A 24,385-nucleotide genomic window follows, 5' to 3' on the forward strand; every position below is an offset into this window, starting at 1 on the left:
ATGTTACACAAACTAACAAATTTTATAAAATATATATATACTCATTAATGTGTCTCATATTACATTATTGATTAATCATATTTTAAATTCTACAATTCATTATAAAAAATTATAAAATTTATTAGTTTATACGGTATATTGTCAAAATGAATTTAGAGATGATATCGTTCGTTTTGTTAGGCCATCTCCAACGGTGCATCAAACCTTGCATCAAATTTGAAATTTGATAAAAAAAAAAAAAAAGTCACTTTTTCTCACTCCAATGGTTTCACCAAATTGATATCAAAATGAGAATGGAACAAAAGTTTTATCAAACTGAGAACAAGCTCCAGATTTCAGTATTTCACTATGCGGTACCGTTGGATGGGGACAACCGGTCAACCAGCCGGATGTCCAGCCGGTTGACCAACCGGTCGATCGATTCCTCAATTCTGCATATATTTTGTTCGACAGGTGCAAACTGGTTTGAACTGGTTTATTTTGAGAAACAGGTTCAAATAGGTAGGTTATTTTGTGGACTAAGAATAATTTGAAGGGTGATATAAATTTAAATTCCCATGAAAATATAATTGAAAAAGTTACATCCCATATACATATTTCAGAACTAGCCATTCCAATAATTTACCGTTGGATTGACAGAGTATTTTGAAAATTTACCGTTGCTGATGTGCTCTATAAAATATATCTACTTTGTAATATCATGCTGTGAATTTCAGTTGGGTTGACAGAGTATTTCATTTTCATAATAGCATTACATCATATGATGTGAATTTTGTTAGTTCTGTGTCATTATAAATTTTTTTCCCAATGCGCTTTAGTTTATATTATCTGATTCTGAGGTTGAGTGTATATCATTCTAATATTTTTCAATAAGTTAGATATTGCATCTACTGAATTTGTTTCAAACTATGGAAGATTTTGAAATGTTTGAGGAATCACAAATGTTGGAGCACAACACTGATATTAATTTGATGTCGGAAACTTCACGAGAGCAGAACGTGCAGAACACTGATAATCATTTTATTTCAGAAACTTCTCGTGTTTCTCATGATAAAGCGTTCACAATTATAGAAAATGAAACTTTATGTAGATCTTGGTTGGCAGTCTCTCAAGATCCTATTACTGGTAATAGTCAGACTATGGCTATATTTTGGGAACGAATACTTATTTATTTTAATTCACAATTGAGCGGTGAATCAAATCGAAACCGTATTTCTTTGTCTCACCGTCGGTCTGGCATGCAAAAGGCAATTAATAAATTCTGTGGTTTTCTTGAACAAATTCAACTGAGGCAACAAAGTGGAACAACTGAGGCAAACATGGTAAAATTTATTTGTGTTATTAAATATCAATTTTCTTTTCTAAATGTATACTTGTTATTGAAAGTTTTGTAATTTTTTTTTTGTAGGTCGCTGAAACAAAGCAGATTGTAGACACCCCATTTTTGACTAACCTTAAGACTCAGACGTCATCGATTGAGCGCTCGGTGATTGTGCATGTTGCGCTCGTTTCGAGTTTCCAGAGTTTTGGCTGAGTGCCTTGCCTCCAGGCCTCTGAACTTTTTGTGCTTTGGCTCGGTTTGTGGACCAAACCTTGTTTCCCTTCCCTGGAGGGAGGGGGAGGTCTGGTAGACCACCTCTTTGTGGTCGTAGACCACTTTTCTCGTTTAGAGACCAGTTTTCAATTTTCGGAGACCTTCGGCCGCGTGCCTTGTCTCGGGAGCGCTTAACGTCCTCCGTTTGGCGTGGTTTTTGAACCACACCTTGTTGCCTCTGCCTAAAGGGACACTTTGGTCTGGGAGACTACTTTTGTAGTCGTAAACCACTTTTGGTGCTCGTAGACTACTTTTCGGGTCTCTCGGCCGCGCGCCTTGCCTCCCGGACTTTCGTCTTGCATCCTTTTTGGCTTGTTTTTGGCGCAAACCTTGTTTTCCTTGTTTAGAAGGTGGAATGAGGATGGGAGATCAGTTTCTCTCCCCGTAAACCACTTTCCTTTCTGCCAGCCAATTTTCTGGTCAGGCAACTGGTTTTCTTGGTCTTTGGGCCACCTTTTTTGGTCGGCCACCACACCACCACCTTGGTCTCATGCTTCAGACCACCACTCCCACCTGGCCGACCACTTTTCACCAGCTTCCTGAAGATATTTTCTTTATAGCTGGCACAGCTGGAAGGCACCAAAACCATCCTCCATACACGTGTATGGAGGGATGGCCTTGGACCCTTAGCTTCCTCAACAAGCTTGAGGCTTGCTTTCCTATAAGAGAGAGGCTCCCCCTCCCTCCTCCAGATTCAGAAAAATTGTGTTTGAGATATACATATACATATATCTCTATATCTCTCTCTTGGTCTCATATTTGTGCCTTAAAGTGCTATTTCTTCATACTTTAACACACAAACACACACTCAAACACCATCCTTTTGTTGCTGAGGTGCTTAGGAGCTGGTTTTGAGGTTTTTGGTTTGGTTTGAGCTTGGAAAACTTGCTGGAGTTGTAGCTTTAAAGTGTTCTTCAAGGGTGAGCCTTTAACTCCTTAAACCCTTTGTTTTTCTTAAGTTTTTGGACCCACTTGCATATTATTTTAAGCTTAACTCTAAACTACAAAAAGTTTTGATTTTGTATGCTTAAGATGTTTATTTGAGGTCACATTTGTGTTGGGGGTTGTTTACCCCCTCTTAGGCCTTGTTTAGCCTTGCTTTTGTGCCTACTTTTTGAGCTTTTGGGACCACCTTATTTTGGCCTTCTCACCACTGAAACTCAGAGGAATTTCAGTGGTGAAAATGGTGTTTTGAGGTCCCAAATAGGAGAGGGCCATCCCCTCTCCTTGTATTTTGAATACTTGCTTTGAATGTCTCATGTGTGAGCATGTTTGTTAAGCTTATATTGGCCATATCTTAGCTTGTATTTGGGGTTATTTTGTTGTGGCATATCACTGTTTTTACTTGGTTTTGTCACCTCATGCATGACTAATACACCTGTAGTGTAAATCTCATAAACTAGTCTTGTATGCTTCATGAAGTAGCATGTCATTCTAGCTTGATTCGAGTCCATTTCAGCATGTTCTTGGTGTTGTTTTGCCATGTCATACCTCTGTTAAGGTTTGGTTTGGTTGGCCCTTGCATGGTCCATGCACTTGTAGTGCATTTTTATTCAATAGCCTAACATGCATCATGCTTTAACATGTCATTCTAGCATGCTTTTGGCTTAACTCTAAGAAGCTTTTGTCCATGTTTTAGCATGCTCTAGCTCTGATTTGTGTTGTTTTGGCCATGCATGACTTGCTTTGTATAGCCATGGTTCAATCTAGCTTGTTAGCTCTATGTATCAAGTCCACTAGCATGCATTACTTGGACTATTTGAATGATTTGGCATCATTTTTAATGTGATTTCAGTCCATGTTTCATGTTCATGCACTTGCATTTGTCACTCATTCAATGCGTTGGAGGGTTTGCCTCTTTATGCCTTAACATGAATCATTGTGTATGTCTTCATGCCTAAGCTTGCGAGCTATCATTTTAGTGTTTATTTGGGGTTATTTTGCCATGATATAACTCTGATTTTTGTTGGTTAAGTCATTCCATGCTTGGTCTCGGTAGGTGTAGTGTAATCCACCTTATTTACCTTGCATTCATCTTGCCTTATACCCCTCATGCTAGCTTATTTTGGATTCCTTCCATACATGTTTTAGACTTATCTTGGCATGTTCTAGGACTTTTTGGGTTGCCTTTGCCATATGCTTCATGTTTTTCATAGTTATAGTACAAGTGCCTATGCTAGCTTCAAGCTTTGGGCACCATAGCATGCTTCATTTATGTTGTGTACATGATTTGGCATCATTTCATATGTCATTTCAGAGCATGTAGCATTGTCATGTTCCCACTTCATTCACCCTTTGAGTGCCTCTAAGGGTCGTGCATTTGTTGCCTTGTTTTTGGTCTAGTGTGTATGCTTGCATGTCTAGGTCTTTGAGCCTTTACCTCAACATATTTTAGTCTTTGTTTAGACCTAATTAAGCTCTATCCATGATTGGTTCAATCATTTGTGCAATGTATTGCATGCCCTTTGTGTAGTCCCTTTAATGGCTTTGTGCCTTAGGCCCTCTCGCATGCTGTACTTGTGTTGTTTGAATGATTTGGCATCATTTCACACTTGATTTCAGAGCCTTTATTGTTGTCACACTTCCATGTTTATCGCTTCTTCATCATGCTTGAGAGTTATGTTCTTAGGCCTACTTGATGGGCCATTGCATTGTGCATGCTTGCCTTCCCTTTTTGTGCCTTAGTTTCATCCTTATGGCTACTAATTTGGGCATGGCTGAGGTCTATCCATTTTGGTTTAAGTCCATTGAGCATCATGTATGCCATGTTATTATATTGCATTGTTGCATTGTGTATGCCATGTTTATTGCATTGCGTATGCTATGATACCACTCGCATTGTGTATGCCAGTTGTTATTTGCATTGTGTATGCTAGTTGCATTGCATGTTTGAATGCTTGAGTTGCATTGCATGTTTGCATGGTTTACTTGTGTTGCATTTTATTTGGAATAGGTGTTAGTCCAAACACGAGGAAAGAGGAACGTTTCATACTTGAAGTGATGAAACGTGCCTCACTTCTCGGTCATCGACGCTCTTGATCACACATGATAGAGTTTTAGGCTTTATGTGTTTACTTGTGCATTCATTTTACATTAAATTGTGCAACTTCGCTTCTCGGCCATCACGCATCGAGATGCGCGATTGGTGGCCCGAGGGTCGAGAACCACACTCCCTTGAGCTTATGAAATGATAGGGAGGGTGGTTGTGCACACATATCTTGCAAATATATTGCCATGCCCTTCCTGGCTCTTTGTTGCCGCAAATTGAAGAAATGCAGCAACAACTGGTCGGCCAGCCAGAAAAAGTAGCCGGCCGACCACTTTTTCTGATATCCAGCAACAAAAAATGGTCGACAGGTGGTCTCCCACATCAATAACTGGTTGGCCACCCTCCTACAGGTTCCCAAGATAAGTTGGAAGCTTTCTGGAGCTTGGTGCAAGTTTCTGAGAGCAGTTACAAAAAGAGGCAAGTTGGAGGCATCGCGTTGGATTTTCGAACGAGGCGACCAAGCATGCATGTGTAGACACCCCATTTTTGACCGACCTTAAGACTCAGACTTCACCGATTAAGCGCTTGGTGATATTACATAATGTGCTCGTTTAGAAGTTTCAAAGTCACGGCCGTGAGCCCTGCCTCCAGACTTCCGAACCCTCTTTTGTGCTTTGCCCCGGTTTGCGAACCAGACTCGTTTTTCTCTGTTTCTTTTCCTGAGGGGAGGGAGAGGTCCCGCAGACCATCTCTCAGTGGTCGTGGGCTACATTTTGTGGCCGCAGGCCATTTTGCCCATTTCGGAGTCCGGTTTCCGGTTTTTTGGGACCGTTGGCCGTGTGCCTCGGTTCGGGACCGCCTAACCATCTCCGTTTGCCCTGGTTTTTGGTATACCTCCTATTTACTCCCTTTTGAGGGACACTGGGGTCTGAGAAACCCACTTCGTGGCCAAATGCCACTTTCGGTGCTTAATAGCCCATTTTCGGGACCCCGAACTGCGCGTTTTGGCCCCCGAACATTCGTTTTGCAACGGTTTTCGTTCATTTTTGACAGGTACCTCTGTTTTATCACTGGGAAGGCCGTAGAAGGGTGGAAGGCCAGTAATTGTTGCAGCAACCAGTTATATATCCTCCGACGCCCTCCGACGCCCGTTTTTCACACTTCCGGGCTAATGTTGAACACCTTGGGGCCACTTTCTTGAACTTTGAACCACATATCTGTGATGTACACACTTGGGAGGATCCTAAAAGTTGGTGGCCGGCTAGTAATGTTTCTTGACCCTTTTGAACCCCTCCTTCCGAGCTAATGTTGAACAACCTGAGCCCTTTTTCTTGAACTTTGAACCACATATCTGTGATGTACACACATGGGAGGACCTTAAAAAGTGGTGGCCGGCCACTATTTCAACTTGACCGTTTTGACCCCTAGCCGGCCGGCTAGGTGGGGTGGCCGGCCGGCCACCTAGAGCTCCAAAAAAGGGCCGGCCATGTTCCTTGCAACATCAACTTTACAGCTGTATAGCTGTTTCCCCCAGAAAATATCCCAATCCGGGGGATATTTTGTGGGGGAAAACTTGCCTAATTTTCCCCCACCTTTGCCCCTCCTTTACTCCCCTTTTTTTGTCCATATAATCAGCGGGCAACATTGCATACAAGGGTTAGAAAATTTGCTCCTCAAGCTTGAATAGAAAACTCCCTCTCCATCTCCCTCATTTCCTTGAAAACCTTCAAGTTCTACACTACCATTTCTTCTACACCACCAAGCTCTACCACCACCACTCCAATCCAGCAGCAAGGGGAGGAATTCCAGCAGCTAAGAGGCAACAAATTTGGTCCAAGAAGCAACAAAAGAATTGGTCTTCAAGGGTGAGTTGCAATTTCCCCTTTTGGCCCATTTCTTGTATCTTTTGCAAGCCATACATGTTTATTGTTTTGAGTTCCGACCAAAACTGAAAAGGTCATTTTTTTTATCTCATTTTCATGTCTCATTAAGGGCTCAACCCTGTTTGAGCCCTCCATCTTGCACTTGCTTCAATACCCTCTTTGTATGTCAATATTTTGCATGCTTTTTCTTACCTAAGTGTGATCTATTTTGGAGTTTCTCATGAACTGTAAGTAGGCTTATTTTGAACCCCTCTTCAACATTGAAGCAGGGTTCATCTTTGTTTGGGACCTCCATGTACCACTTGTCTTTATATCCATCTTTGGTTCCCTATTCTTGTATGACTTGGCAGCCTATCTTGGTTCCATTTTTGGTCATTTTATAGAGCTAGAAAAGTTCTTATTTTGGCCCATTCTTCATGTTTCATTAAGGGCCTTTCATGGTTTGAGGCATATTTTATACACTTCATGTTATATCTCTCTTTTAATCCCCATTTTTGCATGTTTTGGAAGCCTATCATGCTTCGGTTTTTGGCCTTTTTACAGTACTAAAAATAGTCTTATTTTGGCCCATTCTTCATATTTCATTAAGGGTCTTTGGCTGTTTGATGAATATTTTGCATACTTTGTGTTATAGCCACTTTTGAGCCTCATTTTGCATTGCATTTCTAGCATGTTTGTATACTGTTTTGGGGTTTTTATAGTTCTGTAAATATGCATATTTTTGGTCCCTATTCAATGTTGTAGAAGAGAATTTTTCAGTTTGGGCTGTGCATATACCACTTGCCTCTTTGGCCACCTTTTGGCCCCTTTTCTTGCATAAGAGCTTAGCCATATCTATGTTTGTTTTTAGGGTTTTTACAGTTCTGTAAAGTGGCTTATTTTTGGCCCCTCTTCAATGTTGTTGAAGGGCCCTAACCTATTTGGAGTTAGCAGCTGTGAGTTGCTTCATAATCTCATGTTTAGGGCCATTTTTGCTTGCCATTGCTGCCCTATCTTTGCTTGCTGTTTGGCCATGATTTGTACTGTAAAAATGCTTATTTTGAGGCTGCCTTGCTTCTGTCTTTTCATCTCGTGTACCAATTATGCATGCTCTGTATAGCTGTAGTTCATTCTATGCGCCTAATTTGCATTTCGGGATAGATTCCATGCATCGGGTGTGTTTTCGCCTCATTTCGGGGCTGTTTTCCCCCACTTTTCAGTGCTGAAATCCCATTAGCATGTTTGCATATCATTTTCCATGCCATTGCATTGCGTATGCCATCGCCTCGGTTTGCGTACCCGTGTGCACGCATTTCGAGGCACTTCATTTTCATCCATCGGCCTCTTATGTGAGTGCGGCTGAGGCTCTCTCATGTTAGTATAAGTCCATGTTGCATTCTATATGCCATTTTAGCCATATTGCATTGCGTATGCCATTGCCTCGGTTTGCGTGCCCGTGTGCACGCATTTCGAGGCACTTCATTTTCATCCATCAGCCTCTTATGTGAGTGCGGCTGAGTCTCTCTCATGTTAGTATAAGTCCATGTTGCATTCTATATGCCATTTCCATGCCATTGCATTGCGTATGCCATTGCCTCGGTTTGCGTGCCCGTATGCACGCATTTCGAGGCACTTCATTTTCATCCATCGGCCTCTTATGTGAGTGCGGCTGAGGCTCTCTCATGTTAGTATAAGTCCATGTTGCATTCTATATGCCATTTTAGCCATATTGCATTGCGTATGCCATTGCCTCGGTTTGCGTGCCCGTGTGCACGCATTTCGAGGCACTTCATTTTCATCCATCAGCCTCTTATGTGAGTGCGGCTGAGGCTCTCTCATGTTAGTATAAGTCCATGTTGCATTCTATATGCCATTTCCATGCCATTGCATTGCGTATGCCATTGCCTCGGTTTGCGTGCCCGTATGCACGCATTTCGAGGCACTTCATTTTCATCCATCGGCCTCTTATGTGAGTGTGGCTGAGGCTCTCTCATGTTAGTGTAAGCCCATATCATATTTCCATGTCATTTGCATCGCATTCTGTCATTTTCTCGGTTTGCGTGCCCGTGTGCACGCATTGCGAGACATCTCATTTTCATAGCATTGTGCATACTAGGTTGTATCTTAGTTGCATTCATGCATATCATGCATATCGCTTCGTGTTCGGGATAAGAGCTAGCCCGGGCACGGGAAACGAGGTGCGTTTCGTACTCCGAGTGACGGAACGTGTCTCAATTCCCAGTCACCGACACTCCGGATTACCCATGATGGAGTTAGGTTCTTGTTGTGTTTACACGTGCATTCATTCTATATTGAGTTGCACATTTCGATTACTCGGCCATCATGCATCGATATGCGTGATTGGTGGCACGAGGATCGAGACATGCATATATCTGTGAAAATACATTGCTATGCCCCTTTCCTGCTCTCTGTTGCAGCAAAATAAAGAATTAGTAACTTTCTGGAGCTTGGCACGCATTTCAAGAACAAGTGTAAACAGAGGCTAATTGGGGCATCCCAGTGGATTTCCGCGCAAGGCAGCCCAGACATGCACCATTCATCAGAAGCAAGGCAGTCCCTGGCTTGCACGCCAGTTTTACAGTTTTCTTAGTTAATTTGTTAATTAATTAGGAATTTGTATATTATTCAGACTGTAATATTTGGACTGTAATATTCTTTTATTCGGGACTGTATATTTATTCGGACCCTCTGCGCGAGGGCACAACTGTAATAAGTGTGCGTGAGTGTGATGTATGTCTTCCAACCCCACGTCTTTTTTTCCCTTTTATTTACCCGCTTATGATGGTTAGATTAGGGCATATTTTAATTAGCATACAGTATGACAGCATGTTTGCATCATTCATCTGTTTTGCATGCACCGGGCTCGGCGCATCATACTAACTACATTGTATTTCAATTTCAAAGTTGAATACGTGTTAGCTGTAGCATTCCATATGTCATGTTTAGAGTAGCCGAGCCTGCTATAGTTGCATTTTTGCATGTGTTACATTAGGCATTTCTGTATACTTAGGATTCATGCATGATTTCTAATGAGTTTCTGTTTTGGCTTGGAGTACTCGGTGAGTTTTATGCTTTAGCATCCTTGCATGCGTGTGAGTGACTGCCATGAATAGCATGCTTACCATGAGGCTAATTGCTTATATGATATAACTGCCTGAATGCCTGTGGGTGAAGGTTGGGTTGTTTGGATTGGGACAATTCATCAAATATTTGTTTTAAGCCCACTAGATAGTGGCAAAACCATCTTTTCTAAGCCCACCCGAGGGTGGCAAAATCTGCATTTTAAGCCTACTTGCGAGTAGCAAACCATCTTTCAAAAACAAACATGAAATGTTTTGTTCCAATTCAGGCGACCCAGTCTATACTTTTATGCTGTGCGCATCACATAGTAACCTAGGCTAATAACCGGAATAAGAACCCACAATGCTTTCAAAAATAGATATCATGGTCAGTAGAGGCCGATCTTTGATCGGGCGAGCGGGAGTGCTCACGAAGTGACCTTCCCCAATCGTACCCAAGTTCCCGAGCCGAGGCAACTTTGGTGATGACGGACACGTGGCCTTTTGGCACCGAGTCAGGGTTTCCTAAATTTCCCAAAATAAAATATTTAGGTGGCGACTCTGTATCTGGCAAAGCAGTCCATGTTTGGCACTTCTTTCAAAAATCTGTTTTCTCAAAACGATTTGCCGGATTTGGACTCTTTGGTTCAGACTTAGAACCGTGACTACAAATCGAGTCCGAGCTGTAGCGAGGTCCCCCGCGGGCTGGTTACAGCATGCACTCTTCCCCCTCTGAGGGCCCCTTTTTACTGCTTTACTTAGCTAAGTTGCTTAGCTAGTTTACGCTTTGGGCCTGTACTTATTTAGTTAATGCGTTTAACTATTCAATTTGCGTTATAATAGTTAGTTAACTAAGACTAGTTAATTAGCTTCGTTGTGTAATAATTAGTTTAATTAGCTTAGATTAGCTAGTTTAGCTTCTTATTCGGACTCTCCGTCGAGAGGGCCAACTGTTGTAATAAGCGTGCGTGTGTGTGATGCATGTCTTCCAATCCTCATTTCATTCTCCCTTTTACTTAACCGCTTACGATGGTTAGTTTTAGGGCATATTTCGATTAGCATACTTTATGCTTGCATGCGTGCATCCATTCATCTATTTTGCATGCACCGAGCTTAACGCATCATACAAACCTGCATTGTAATTTCAGTACATTTACTTGAATACGTGTTCAACAGCATGTTATCAAGTTGCATATCATATGCCATTTTAGAATAGCCGAGCCTATTTTAACTGCATTTCGCATGTGTTGCATTAGCCATCTTAACATGAACTAGGATCATGCATGATTCCTAACCAGTTCTCTGTTTTGGCTCGGAGTACGCTGTGAGTGTTTACGCTTTAGCATACTGCATGTGTGTTAATGTTTCCATGAAGGCATGCTTCCCATAAGGCTAACTGCTTATTTGATATAACTGCCTGAATGCCTGTGGGTGGAGATTGGATTGCTTGAATTGGAACAATTCATCAAATCCCAGATTTAGCCTACTTGCGAGTAGCAACTTTAAATCATTTTCACAAATGAACATGTAATGTTTTGTTCCAAATTAGGCGATCTAGTCTATACTTGTATGTTGTGCGCATCATGTAGTAAGATTAGCTAATTAACCAGAATAAGAGCACATGTGTTTTCAAAAACAAAATATCATGCTTAGTAAAGGCCGATCTTTTGATCGGGCGAGTGGGGGTGCTCATTGCATGACCTTCCCCTCTCGTACCCAAGTTCCCGAGTCGAGGCAACTTTGGTGATGACGAACACGTGGCCTTAGGCACGAGTCAGGGTTTCCTAAATTCTCCCAAAATAAAATATTTAGGTGGCGACTATGTATCTGGCAAAGCAGTCCATGTTTGACACTTCTTTATAAAAATCAGTTTTTCAAAACGATTTGCCGGATTTGGACTCTTTGGTGATTTATCGGTCTCACATTACACTTTGTGAGATTAGATTCAGAACCGTGACATTGAGTCCGAACTTGTAGTAGCTAGAGAACAAAACGGAATTCGCGCCTTTGCAAAGCAGATCTCGGGAGAGTTCTCGGGGCACGTCTACACGGATGTATGATGCAATACAGGAAAAATACTTCACATTTGATACATGTTGGGATATTTTGCGCTGAAGTTGTAAGTGGGATGAATTTCGAACACAACCCAAAAAAAGCACGCAACATACTTATCCATGTTTGAATCCACCAACTGAATATGAGGCATTTCAACCCAACCAGAATAATGCGGTGCACGAGTAACCATCTAATACATCAACACGACCAATTGGTACTAAAGCAGCGAAAGAGAAGTTAAAGAATCAAACAACGCACGATAGTAGATTTGATGAAATGGTTGCCAACCAATCCAAAATTGTTGAAGTGTTATCAACTATCTCCACTAGAACTGTTGAGCGAGATGAACAAAAGGCGATAGACCGTGAGCAGAAGGCTGCAGAGCGTCGAAGAAGGGCCGAAAATAGGAAGGAACAACTAAGACTCATATCTATGATGAATGAAAGAGAACAACAAAATGAAGATCATAAAATAATGTCAATGGAAATGACAATTTTAAATCCTATGCAAAGGGCGTACTACGAAGATCTTCAACGACAGATTTTATTTCGAACAACTAATAGATTGCCTTGAAAGGTTCTGTATTGGTGGGTTTCATCTATTGGTTTTATTATTTAAAAATATTAAATTTGACTTGTATTGGTTAGTTGTGTTGGAATTATTAATGTGATAACTAATCATGTAATCAAAATTTTTATAAATGGAACATAATGATTTATATTTGTTAGATAATTAAAAGATAAAAATAAATTTATTAATGTATGTTATAATTTTTTATTTATTGAAAACACCACGTAAACGATGTCATAATATTTTTTTTTCACAAAAGGAACAAATTAGTGGTGATTGTTAGTAGGAATCCATTTTCCACTTTTAGTTGTTGTTAGTCTTCAATGCATGTTTTAACAATTTTATAGTAATATTCAAAGAGCATTCTCATCATTGTTTGAAGGTGCAGAATGACCACAAGTTGTTTTTATTTGAAAAATGCAGCCTTACAGTCCTAGTTTAAATTTGCAAAAGTACATCCCAAAGTAGAACAATTTTCAATTCTCAAGACTTCAACTTTGAAAGCTCTATTTAGTTCATTGGAACGAAATGGAAGGAAATAAAATGATCAGTCCATTACAATTATAATGGTTAATAATTGTTTTATTTGTATTGGAATTATTTGTAATTCATTCTTTTTTTCTAACATATAATTGTATTGATTTCATTCTGTGCTTGGTACAACATGGTCATGCCCCAAAATGTATTGGTCTCATGTCTCTACAACATGGTCTTTTTTTCATTCTTTTTTTCTAACATATAATTGTATTGGTCTCATGTCTCTACCTATTAAAAAAATTCAATGGAAGTGAAAAACATGCTGCAGATGTATTGATTGGCAATGGAAGTGAACAAATTTTGTGGTTGGTACATTCTTTAATTTCTTAATAAAATTCAACTAACATGGCATCACTGAAGCTCCAAAAGATGGTGCACATGTATTACCAAGGCAATGTAAATGAAAAACTAACAGAGGATTTTATATCAGATAATATGATATACGAAGCTACTATATTATACAAGACAAAACCACTACATTTATAAAAGAAATTGACCCAACAAAAGGTTGTTAAAATAACAAAATACAAAACAACGCAAATACATAATGTGAAACACATCAACAGTCATTCTCTGGTGGTGGTGGATGAGGGAAATAGTGATGGTATATGTCCTTTACGCGATGCTCAATCATATCTATGTGATTGTTTGCCACTTCATTACGTCTTTCAATGTCCAAACGGAACTCACCAAATTGTTGAATTAATGAGTTCTGTGCAGTAGCAAATGTATCAAACTGAGTACCCAACGAATTGACCTGGTTAGCCATTTGATGTTCCCACTGAACGCGCTGATTATAACGTTGTTCTTCCATGGCCAAAAAGTCAGTCCAATATTGAGGTTGTTCAATTGATGGCATCACATTGGCAGGACGATCTTCTAGAGCATCATCTGGTGGGACTTTATCATATGGATCTTCTGGAGCATTTAGACTTCCCATTAAATTGTCGGCTCCACTAGCACGAGTTAGTGTATACTGATTAATGGGTGAACAGATTTTGGTCTCCACTTTATCTACAAGGTGAACCCTAAAATGTTTGAAAATTTTTGTCAAGAGTGCCCCGAACAATAATGACCGGCCCATGAATTAAGCAAGATTTGCATACATCATTTCTTTCATTATTATGTAACACAAATCTATTTTATGGGCAACTTCAAAACAGTATAACAAATAGGCATTAAAATATGGGATACCATCAAAATGTCCTCTTTTCGGAGTGACATTTTCTACAATCCACCGGTGGAAAATCCGAAGATATGGTTTCAAATGTCTTGCTTGTAGATTAGCCCCAGTAAATCTGTTCTCACAAATAGTAGTATATACGTCACTACTATTACCAACAATATTAGCTAACTCAGCCTCACTCTGAAAATGGATATTCATATCACCTACCTCAACTCCAATAATTATTGCCAAAGAATTCTTGGAACAATCTTCTGTGTAAATAAAATAAATTGAAACTAATTTAAACAAAATAAATAAATAACATACCGAATTTATTTATCAAACCGAATCAAAAATAAAAGACTAAGTCGAGTGTGTGACACTTTGTTCTTAAGACAGATTCGCCCCGCTACGGTGCTTACGGTTGAGTGGCGTCTATCTCCCAGGATACAATGATCTTCAAAAACTTGTAGTAGCTCTCCACACATTAATATTATTGTAAAACTAATAAATGAAGAGTAAATGCAGTAAAGCAAAATGAACAGCAAAGAGACCAAATTCAGACTGATTTTCGGATTGGAAAACATGCTGGACAGTGCTGGTATATATAGAGCCGAACAGGTGCAGAATTTTGAACTGAACAAATGGGTATTTGAATTGAACAGGTGCTGTTTGAATTCAAACAGATTTGCAAACTATTTCAATAGATAAACTACTGGACAGTTATACCCGGAACTACTGGGCAGTTTCTGGAAGTTAAATAACTGAAAACCAGTTTAAATTTGTTGATAAATTTCGGACAGAAGTTGTCTTAAATGTTGGACAAAAAATTAGAATTCAAATTTGAATTAAATTCTCGCAATATTATTTCGAAAAAATTCAAATGAATTTTGTCCAAAAAATTAATACAAGAACCGACCCGACCCACACCTGCACCCGGCACGGCTGGGCTCGGCCGGACGGCGGCCGCGCGTGTATGGTGGTTTGGGCTAAGGTTCACTTTGTCCATAACTCCCCCCTTCTACAAACTTGGGGTGCCCCTTGGGGCCCAACCCAAGTATTGTAGGCTAGGGCTTATAAACTCAACAAACTCTCTTCAAGTTTAAATGTGGGACAAGCCTCATAAGGAAACCCACATTCAAAACTTAAATGTTCAATTCCACGAACCCGAAAACGACGTCATGTTCCCAGTCACTCATAAATGGTTTTGATGAACCGTCTTCACCGTGTGACTTGCCACGCGGCAAGGAACACTTCACCTCTTCGGACTCGCCCCAAAAGACGTTCAGGGCCCACTCAATTTTGGGCTCAAAGTTGGCCTAAAATATGCCTATATTAACTATTTTTCCAACAATCCCCCACATGAATGGAATTTGACGGAGAGAAAATGCAACAACATGATCTAAATACAGAGAGTACAGAAATTAAAAATATTCTGCAAAGGATAGGTAGCTTTTGGCTTTGAACCTTCCCTTGTGAGACACTATCGGATTTACTAGCTAACCAGTGAACATGATGTCTTGAACTGTTCAGCCGTTTGTGTAAACCAAGACAATAGAACTCACACAGTATAGTCCTAGACACAGTTTAGTTCTCACTATTGTGTTCGTTTTGGCCCGGAACAACCAGGTCTTTCATGAGTGCTCTAAAGACTTGTAGCCCTTCATAAATCTTATAGAACCGGCCCAGTTCACACTCACATAGGTGATTCTTATGAAGAGTATCCTGCCATACTCCACTAGGTTTACCTAGATATAAGAATCATTAAAAATTTTACTTAACCTCAAATGCTGCAGACATCACTATTTCATCAAAGAAATGGGTAAGAGTTAGACTCCCCGGTGATCCTTCTGAGTCAATCACAACTCGGTTATCCCTTTGAACCTAGGTCTTGGGATCTCCAGTCAACTAGGTTGGATTGCCGTTGTGGTAACTCTTATTTAATAGGCTTAAGTCCCATTCCCCTCGACGAATTCTCAACTAACTCTCTTGCTAACCCTTTGGTTAGTGTATCTGCTATGTTGTCTTTAGACTTAACATATTCTATGAAAATAATTCCATAAGAGAGTAGTTGTCTTACGGTGTTATGTCGACGACAAATGTGTTGTGACTTACCGTTATACATATGACTCTGTGCTCTACCTATAGCTGATTGACTATTACAATGTATACATATAGCAGGCACCGGTTTTGGCCATATTGGAATATCTTCAAAGAAGTGGCGAAGCCATTCTGCCTCTTCCCCTGCATTGTCTAAGGCTATGAATTCAGATTCCATAGTAGACCTAGCAATACAAGTCTGTTTGGAAGATTTCCATGATACAGCCGCCCCACTAAGAGTAAAGACATACCCACTAGTGGACTTCGAGTTTCTTGTATCCGATATCCAATGTGCATCACAGTATCCTTCAAGTACTGCTGGATATCTAGTATAATTAAGCTCAATGTTACAAGTAAATCGGAGATATCTAAGAACCCTTATAATTGTTTTCCAGTGTTCTACTCCCAGATTACTCGTATATCTACTTAATTTACTTACTGCATAAGCTATATCTAGGCGAGTGCAGTTCATCAAGTACATTAAGCTTCTAATAATTTGGACATACTCTAATTGAGAAATACTTTCCTGTACATTCTTAGAAAGATACAAATTAACATCTACAAGTGTTCTAGTAAGATAATCATCATCTTTGCTGAATTTGTTAAATATTTTCTCAATGTAATGAGATTGTGACAAAGCATATCCTTCTAATGTTTTGGTAATTTTCATACCAAGAATTACATCAGCAATGCCCATGTCCTTCATGTCAAAATGTTTATTCAACATTTTCTTAGTAGTTTTAATCATATCATTATTACTACCTATGATGAGCATATCATCCACATAAAGACATACAATGACATAACCTTTGTCTGTGTTTTTAATATAACCACATTTGTCACACTCGTTAATTTTAAATCCATTTGACATCATTGCTTTGTCAAATTTCTCATGCCATTGCTTTGGCGCTTGTTTTAAACCACAAAATGATTTAACCAATTTACACACTTTCTTTTCTTTCCCTGGAACAGAAAAACCTTCTGGTTGTTCCATGTAAATTTCTTCATTTAACTCACCATTTAAGAAAGCGGTTTTCACATTTATTTGATGAATTTCTAGATTGTATAGAGATGCAATGGAAATTAGAATTCTAATAGCTGTTATTCTAGTAACCGGTGAGTATGTGTCAAAGTAATCAAGACCTTCTTTTTGTCTAAAACCTTTGACCACAAGTCTTGCCTTGTATTTGTCAATTGATCCATCCGCTTTCATTTTCCTTTTGAAAATCCACTTGTACCCAAAAGGTTTACAGCCTGGTGGCAAGTCCACTAATTTCCAAGTGTGATTTTGCAAGATGGATTCAACTTCACTGTTGGCAGCTTCTTTCCATAAAGGAGCTTCAGGATTGGACATAGCATCTTTAAAAGTTAAAGGCTCATTTTCTAACAAATATGTTAGAAAATCTGGACCAAAAGATTTTGAGGTTCTAGCACGTTTACTACGCCTAAGTTCCTCTTCCTCATTTTGATCTAACTCTTGTTCTTGATCATTTTCTTGATCCTGACTAGTAATAGCATCATGAGATCTTTTATTATTATTAGTTTCCTGTCCAGTCTTATTTGGAAATACATGTTCAAAGAATGATGCATTCCTTGACTCAATAATAGTATTTACATGCATTTCAGTATGTTCTGATTTATGAATCAAAAACCGATATGTACTACTATTCTTAGCATAACCAATGAAAATGCAATTAATGGTCTTAAGACCTATCTTAGTCTTTTTAGGATTAGGAATAGCCACTTTAGCCAAACACCCCCACACTTTTAAGTATTTATAGGATGATACTCTTCCATGTCACAATTCATAAGATGTTTAATTCACTTTCTTTCGGGGTACTTTATTAAGTATATAATTAGTAGAAAGTATTGCTTCCCCCCACAAGTTCTGAGGTAATCCAGAACTTATTAACATGGCATTCATCATTTCTTTTAAAGTCCTATTTTTCCTTTCAGCAATTCCATTTTGCTGAGGTGAGTAAGGAGCGGTGGTTTAATGAATTATTCCATGTTCTTTACAAAACTCACCAAAAGGTGATTCATATTCACCACCTCTATCACTTCTAAGTTTCTTAATTTTCTTACCAAGTTGATTTTCAACTTCATTCTTATATTGAATGAAAGTTTCCAAAGTTTCATCCTTGGTTCGAATTAAATAAACATAACTATATCTAGTATGGTCATCTATAAAAGTGATAAAATACTTTTTCCCACCTCTAGTTTGAATTGATTGAAAATCGCAAATGTCACTATGAATTAATTCAAGTGGTTTCGTACTTCTTTCAATTGAATGAAAAGGAGTTTTAGATAATTTTGCCTCAACGCAAATTTCACATTTATGATTTGAATCAATATTAAATTTAGGTAAACATTTCATATTAATTAATCTACGCAAAGATCCATAATTAACATGTCCTAGTCTACCATGCCATAAATTTGAAGACTCAAGCAAATAAGAAGAAGATGTAGTATTATTAATAACTGAGGGTACAACGGTCATTACATTTAACTTGAAAATGCCATCAGACATTTAACCTTTTTCCAACATACATCTCATTCTTTGTAAGTACAAATTTATCACTCTCAAATACTAGCCTAAACCCATTCTTACTCAACAGAGATCCGGAAACAAGATTCTTGCGAATGTCCGGTACATGCAGCACATTGTTGAGAGTGAGTTCCTTTCCAGATGTCATCATGAGTACAATCTTTCCCTGTCCTTCAACTTTGGAAGTTGAGGAGTTGCCCACAAAAAGTTATTCACCATTGTCTACTGAAGAATAAGATGTGAACATCTTTTTGTCGACACAAATATGGCGAGTAGCACCAGTGTCCACCCACCATTCTTTAGGATTTCCGACAAGATTTACCTCGGAAACAACTACAGAAAGATTTATGACATCTACACCATTGGAAATTATATCCATTTCGGTTATATCGGCTTTAGTAACCTTCTTACTTGTTCTTCCTTTGCCTTTGCAAAAATCAGTTCTTAAGAACTTCTTTGGCTTTTCACCATTATTCACCGGCACAGTCCCAACATAAGGAGAGGTTGGCACAATGGCAATCACCATACCAGTACTAGTTAGAACATTAGTTTGATCAGTTCTAGTAGCCATAAATTCTAAATTATAAAATAAAATTATAATTAGAATTTTATACTACACAGAAAATTTAAACTAAAAAACACAGAATTTTAAATTCTGGAAAAATAAAATAAACAAGAATTGTAACTTTTATTTTCAATTAATTTGAAAATAAAATAAAATTTTATTCAAACAAATTAAACCAAAACTACAGAAATAAATTCTGTTAAAATAAAAGAAACAAATCAAAATGTAACTTTTATTTTCAATTAATTTGGAAATAAAATAATACAAAATTTTATTTAACCAAATTAATTCCACACAGAAAACTAATCCAAATTCACAGAATTAAATTCTATAAAAATAAAAGAAACAAGAATGTAACTTTCATTTTTCAATTAATTTGGAAATAAAATAAAATAAAATTTTATTTAACCAAATTAATTCCACACAGAAAATCAATTTCTGTAACACTTCAATAATTAAAATACTGAGACAGAATTTTAATTAATGAACACTCAGAAAATAATTTCTAAAAACCAAAATTAATTTCTAAAAAAATTCCACAAAAATATATTCTGAATTGTTAATGACACCAGTATCATACTACTAGTTGTCAAAGAAAAGAGACAGTATATTACTGCTATCTGTCAAATAGCATATAATCACTATTTGTTTTTCCAACCAGAATATTATTTTGTAAATCCATAGAAAATAATTTTCTTAAAAGAAGAAAGAGAAAAGGAAACAAACGAAAAATTTTGTAAACAGAATAATTCGAATCTGTCTTAAGATTGTTGGAACAATCTTCTGTGTAAATAAAATAAATTGAAACTAATTCAAAGAAAATAAATAAATAACATACCGAATTTATTTATCGAACCGAATAAAGAATAAAAGACCCAGTTGAGTGTGTGACACTCTGTCCTTAAGACAGATTCGCCCCGCTACGGTGCTTACGGTTGAGTGGCGTCTATCTCCCAGAATACAATGATCTTCAAAAACTTGTAGTAACACTCCACACAAATTTTTACGAAAAACCAAACCTTGTGTTCTATACTCTCTTAATATTATTGTAAAACTAATAAATGAAGAGTAAATGCAATAGAGCAAAATGAACAGCAAAGAGACCAAATTCAGACTGATTTTCGGATTGGAAAACATGCTGGATAGTGCTAGTTTATATAGAGCCGAACAGGTGCAGAATTTTGAACTGAATAGATGGGTATTTGAATTGAACAGGTGTTGTTTGAATTCAAACAGATTTGCCAACTGTTTCAACAGATAAACTGCTGGACAGTTATACCCAGAACTGTTGGGCAATTTCTGGAAGTTAAATAATTGAAAACTAGTTTAAATTTGTTAAGGAATTTTGGACAGAAGTTGTAATATTATTTTGAAAAAATTCAAATGAATTTTATCCAAAAAATTAATACAAGAACCGACCCGATTCACACCCGGCACGGCTCGGCCGGACGGCGGCGCGCGGGTGTGTGGTGGTTTGGGCTAAGGTTCACTTTGTCCACAACTTCCCCCTTCTACAAACTTGGGGTGCCCCTTGGGGCCCAACCCAAGTATTGTAGGTTAGAGCTTATAAACTCAACAAAACTCTCTTCAAGTTTCAATGTGGGACAAGCCTCACAAGGAAACCCACATTCAAAACTTAAATGTTCAATTCCACGAACCCGAAAACGACGTCATGTTCCCATTCACTCATAAATAGTTTTGATGAACCGTCTTCACCGTGTGACTTGCCACGCGGCAAGGAACACTTCACCTCTTCGGACCTGCCCCAAAAGACGTTCGGGGCCTACTCAATTTTGGGCTCAAAGTCGGCCCAAAATATGCCTATATTAACCATTTTTCCAACAGGAATATCAAACTGTATATGTACTGAATAAATCGGAGTGACAAATAAATTGGACACCAATATATATATGTATTGAATATATGTACTGAATAAATTTGTATACTAAATAAAATCATATGGCACATCAATAAATATGAATTGTAAATAAATGAATTTCCAAAATTCATGAATCTTTCAATATTTAAGTATAAGAGTAGCATTTTAATATAAGACTTCCAACAACATCAGTAAGCATTTTCTCATTATTTTGTAACTGATTAGGCCATGGTTATTATCATTTGTAATTCTTTGGTACCTAAATTTATGTGGATATATCTAAGACATGGTTATTATCATTTGTAATTCTTTGGTACTTAAATTTATGTGGTATTATTATTTGTAACTGATTAAGACATGGTTATTATCATTTGTAATTCTCATGAATTAAATACTGAACAATTCTCAATATTAAAGATTAGATCATCACAACAGCACATCATCACATAACTTCTCAATTACTTGGTTAATATTGATAAAATAATGAAGAGTACAAACAAGACAACCTTCTATTCCAAAACTATAAACAAAATTACATGTATTGATGTGGTGAATTTAGTTTTCACCATGAAGATGCCACATATGTTCTATTGAATCATTACGGAGGGCATGATATACATCTTTATCTCTAATACCTAAATGACGAGACAAAAATGATTGGAAGTCATTGGTAGGAGTAAAGGAAAATTGTACTGGTCCGTTGGTTAATGAAAGTTCATAATCGAAATCAAGGTGCTCATCCCTCTCATCTTCGACAATCATATTATGTAATATAATGCAACTCTTTATTATGTTGGCAAGCATTTTCGGATCCCAAAAACGTACAGCACCACCTATAATTGCGAATCGAGATTGAAGCACTCCGAATGCCCGCTCTACATCTTTCCTTGCAAACACTTGCATCATTGCAAAATGTTGTTTCTTTGCTCGTTGGAGAGAAGAAATTGTTTGAACCAGTGCTACCCATTGAGGTATATACCATCAGCAAGGTAATAACTCATATTGTAACTATGTCCATTAATAGTGTAATGGACAAGGGGAGCTTTACCTTGAGCAAGATCAGAAAACAAAGGCGATCGGTCCAACACATTCAAGTCATTGTGTGAGCCATGCATTCCAAAAAATGCATACCAAATCCATAAGTCATAAGATGCTACTGCTTCAAGAATAATGGTTGACTTTTTTTTATGGCCTACGTATTGACCTTGCCATGCCTTTGGACAATTTTTCCACTCCCAATGCATGCAATCTAAACTTCCCAACATACCCGAAAACCCCCAAACCTCCCCAATAGCAAGTAATCTAGCAATATCAGTTGGTGTTGGGGATCTCAGATATTCTGGTTCGAAGATTTCAATCACTGAATTACAAAATTGTTGCAAACTTTGAATTGCAATGCTTTCCCCGATACGTATATAATCATCAACTGCATCTGCTGCCATTCCATATGATAATATTCTCATAGCTGAAGTCATTTTTTGTAGAGGAGATAATTCAACTATATGAGCTGCATCTTCTTTTTGAACAAAATATGAATTGTGTGCTTGGATTGCATTCAAAATTCGCAGATACAAAGGACGATGCATTCGAAAACGTCTTCGAAATATTATAGGTGAATACACTGGATTTGCCGTAAAATAATCTGCAAACAATCTCTCATGACCTTGCCTTCTATCTCTGCGCATATACTTATGGCCTACAACAGAACCACCTATTTTCTTTTATCACTTGACTTAAGAATCTGAAGCATACTAACATTATTCATCTCATAAGCCCCCAAAAGTGTGACCATATATTCATCATCAAACTCATCATCAGAGGAGGAGGAAGAAGAAGAGAATGAAAATGAAGTGAACATCATAGATTTTAAGGTATTCATTATGCTCTGTTTTCTTTCAGCTATGATCGTATCAGTTGTCTGGACTTGTCTGGCATATGGATAAAATGTGTTTATATCAGATTGTAGAAGGAAATCATTGTTGGAGGTAAACAAAAACAAAAAATATGTAATGGAGGGAAAAAGAAATAGTAAAAGAATTGGGAACAAAAAGGGAGGGAAACCAAAAAAAAATAAAATAAATTATAGCCTTCCCAGTCGACCCACCAGATGACCCTCCTCCTTTGGTTCACACCGTTGGAGCAAACCGTATCAAATTGAGAAAATCATCTATTTTTTACTCAGATTTGGTGAAAATAGTAATGAACGGTTGGAGATGCTCTTAGGTACACAAGTGTTAGAATCGGGTCGACCCAGCACAGGCCGCAAAAATGGTGACCGAGTTGGGCCCATTTGACAAGCTAACACTCATGTCAAAAGCTTGGGCCCAATCCCTGTCCAACAGGCTTAGCCTAAACTTGTTAATGAGTCAGTCCAGTGGTTGGCCCACAAGGATAACTTATTTTTTTGAGTTTTTTTTTTTTTTAATTCTTCATTTGCCCCTATCAAAAGATAGTTTTTTTTCTCCTGGGATACAAGAATAAGAGGACACATAATATGCCAAATTGAAGAATAATTTTAAAAATAATAAAAAAGAAAGAACTACATATTCATGTATACATCAAGACAGTTATATAGTTAATAATTCTGCATAATAAATTAATCATAATAATGACGAACTCTTTTTTTTTTTTAATTTTATTTACGTGTATGTCTTATTGTATTAGAAGAACGTAATACTTACGTTATGTATAAAACCATATATATATATATATATATATATATATAATTTCTTGATAAAATAATACATATTAAACAGGGGTATAGGATAGGACAAGTACTAGGTTTGAAGCTGTCTCTCTCCCACTTGAATTGTTACAAGAACAAAGTACTAATAAAAGCATCTATGTCATCTATTTCAAAAATTAAATTGTAGGCATTTTTAAAAAACCAAAATGTGACAAATTTATATCAAATCAAGAGTAGGTTTCATATAGGGTTATTCACCCAAAACAAAGGTTTCATATAGGGAAAATTACATGCCATGTTTAAAAACATATTTATAGATTAATAATGTCATACAAGTAAAAAATTTATACATAATAATGTGACTTTTTATAAACTTTTCACTTTAAAATAAAATATCATTGAAAATAAATTTATTTATAATAATGTTATTACCACATCATTCTTGTTAAGTTTTTTTTGTATAATTTTATGTATGAGAAAAACTTTCTATTTTACAAACATTAAATACAAAATGGTAAACTTTTCCATCAATTAGTTTTAATTTTTGATAATTCCACTGAGCTGTAATTTCTCCGTTTATATAATAGTATAAATTTTGCTGAGTGATCTGGGACATTATTTAGCATCAAAAGTGAGAGGTAGCAAATTTTAAAAGGAATTGAAATTAGTAAGTGTTTTGAAACGATGAATAATATATTCTATTTATCTCTTATTCTTCTTTTTCTTCTATCTTTTTTTTCTTTTTGTACGGAAGA

The 24,385-nt window shown here is 37.5% G+C and overlaps 1 protein-coding gene across 1 annotated transcript; it reads right to left on the minus strand.

Annotated features, from left to right (window-relative positions):
* Window positions 1-21,499: 21,499 nt before the first annotated feature.
* LOC114295730 (uncharacterized) lies at window positions 21,500-22,629 on the minus strand. Its single transcript, XM_082908368.1, has 2 exons — window positions 21,993-22,629; window positions 21,500-21,903 (listed from the first exon to the last, which is right to left on the minus strand). Exons 1-2 carry the CDS (start codon window positions 22,627-22,629, stop codon window positions 21,500-21,502), a joined length of 1,041 nt encoding a protein of 346 aa, XP_082764494.1.
* Between the last annotated feature and the right edge of the window lie 1,756 nt (window positions 22,630-24,385).

This window comes from Camellia sinensis, chromosome 2 (genome assembly GCF_055761805.1).
Source record: "Camellia sinensis isolate YWXY chromosome 2, ASM5576180v1, whole genome shotgun sequence".
NCBI lineage: Eukaryota > Viridiplantae > Streptophyta > Magnoliopsida > Ericales > Theaceae > Camellia > Camellia sinensis.

Bases quoted from the DNA above. Each gene is read 5' to 3' on its own strand.
- LOC114295730 (XM_082908368.1), bottom strand. From the start codon at position 22,629: ATGCGCAGAGATAGAAGGCAAGGTCATGAGAGATTGTTTGCAGATTAT. The intron at 21,904-21,992 runs GTAAAGCTCCCC...CTCAATGGGTAG, and splicing joins GTTTTCTGATCTTGCTCAAG to CACTGGTTCAAACAATTTCT.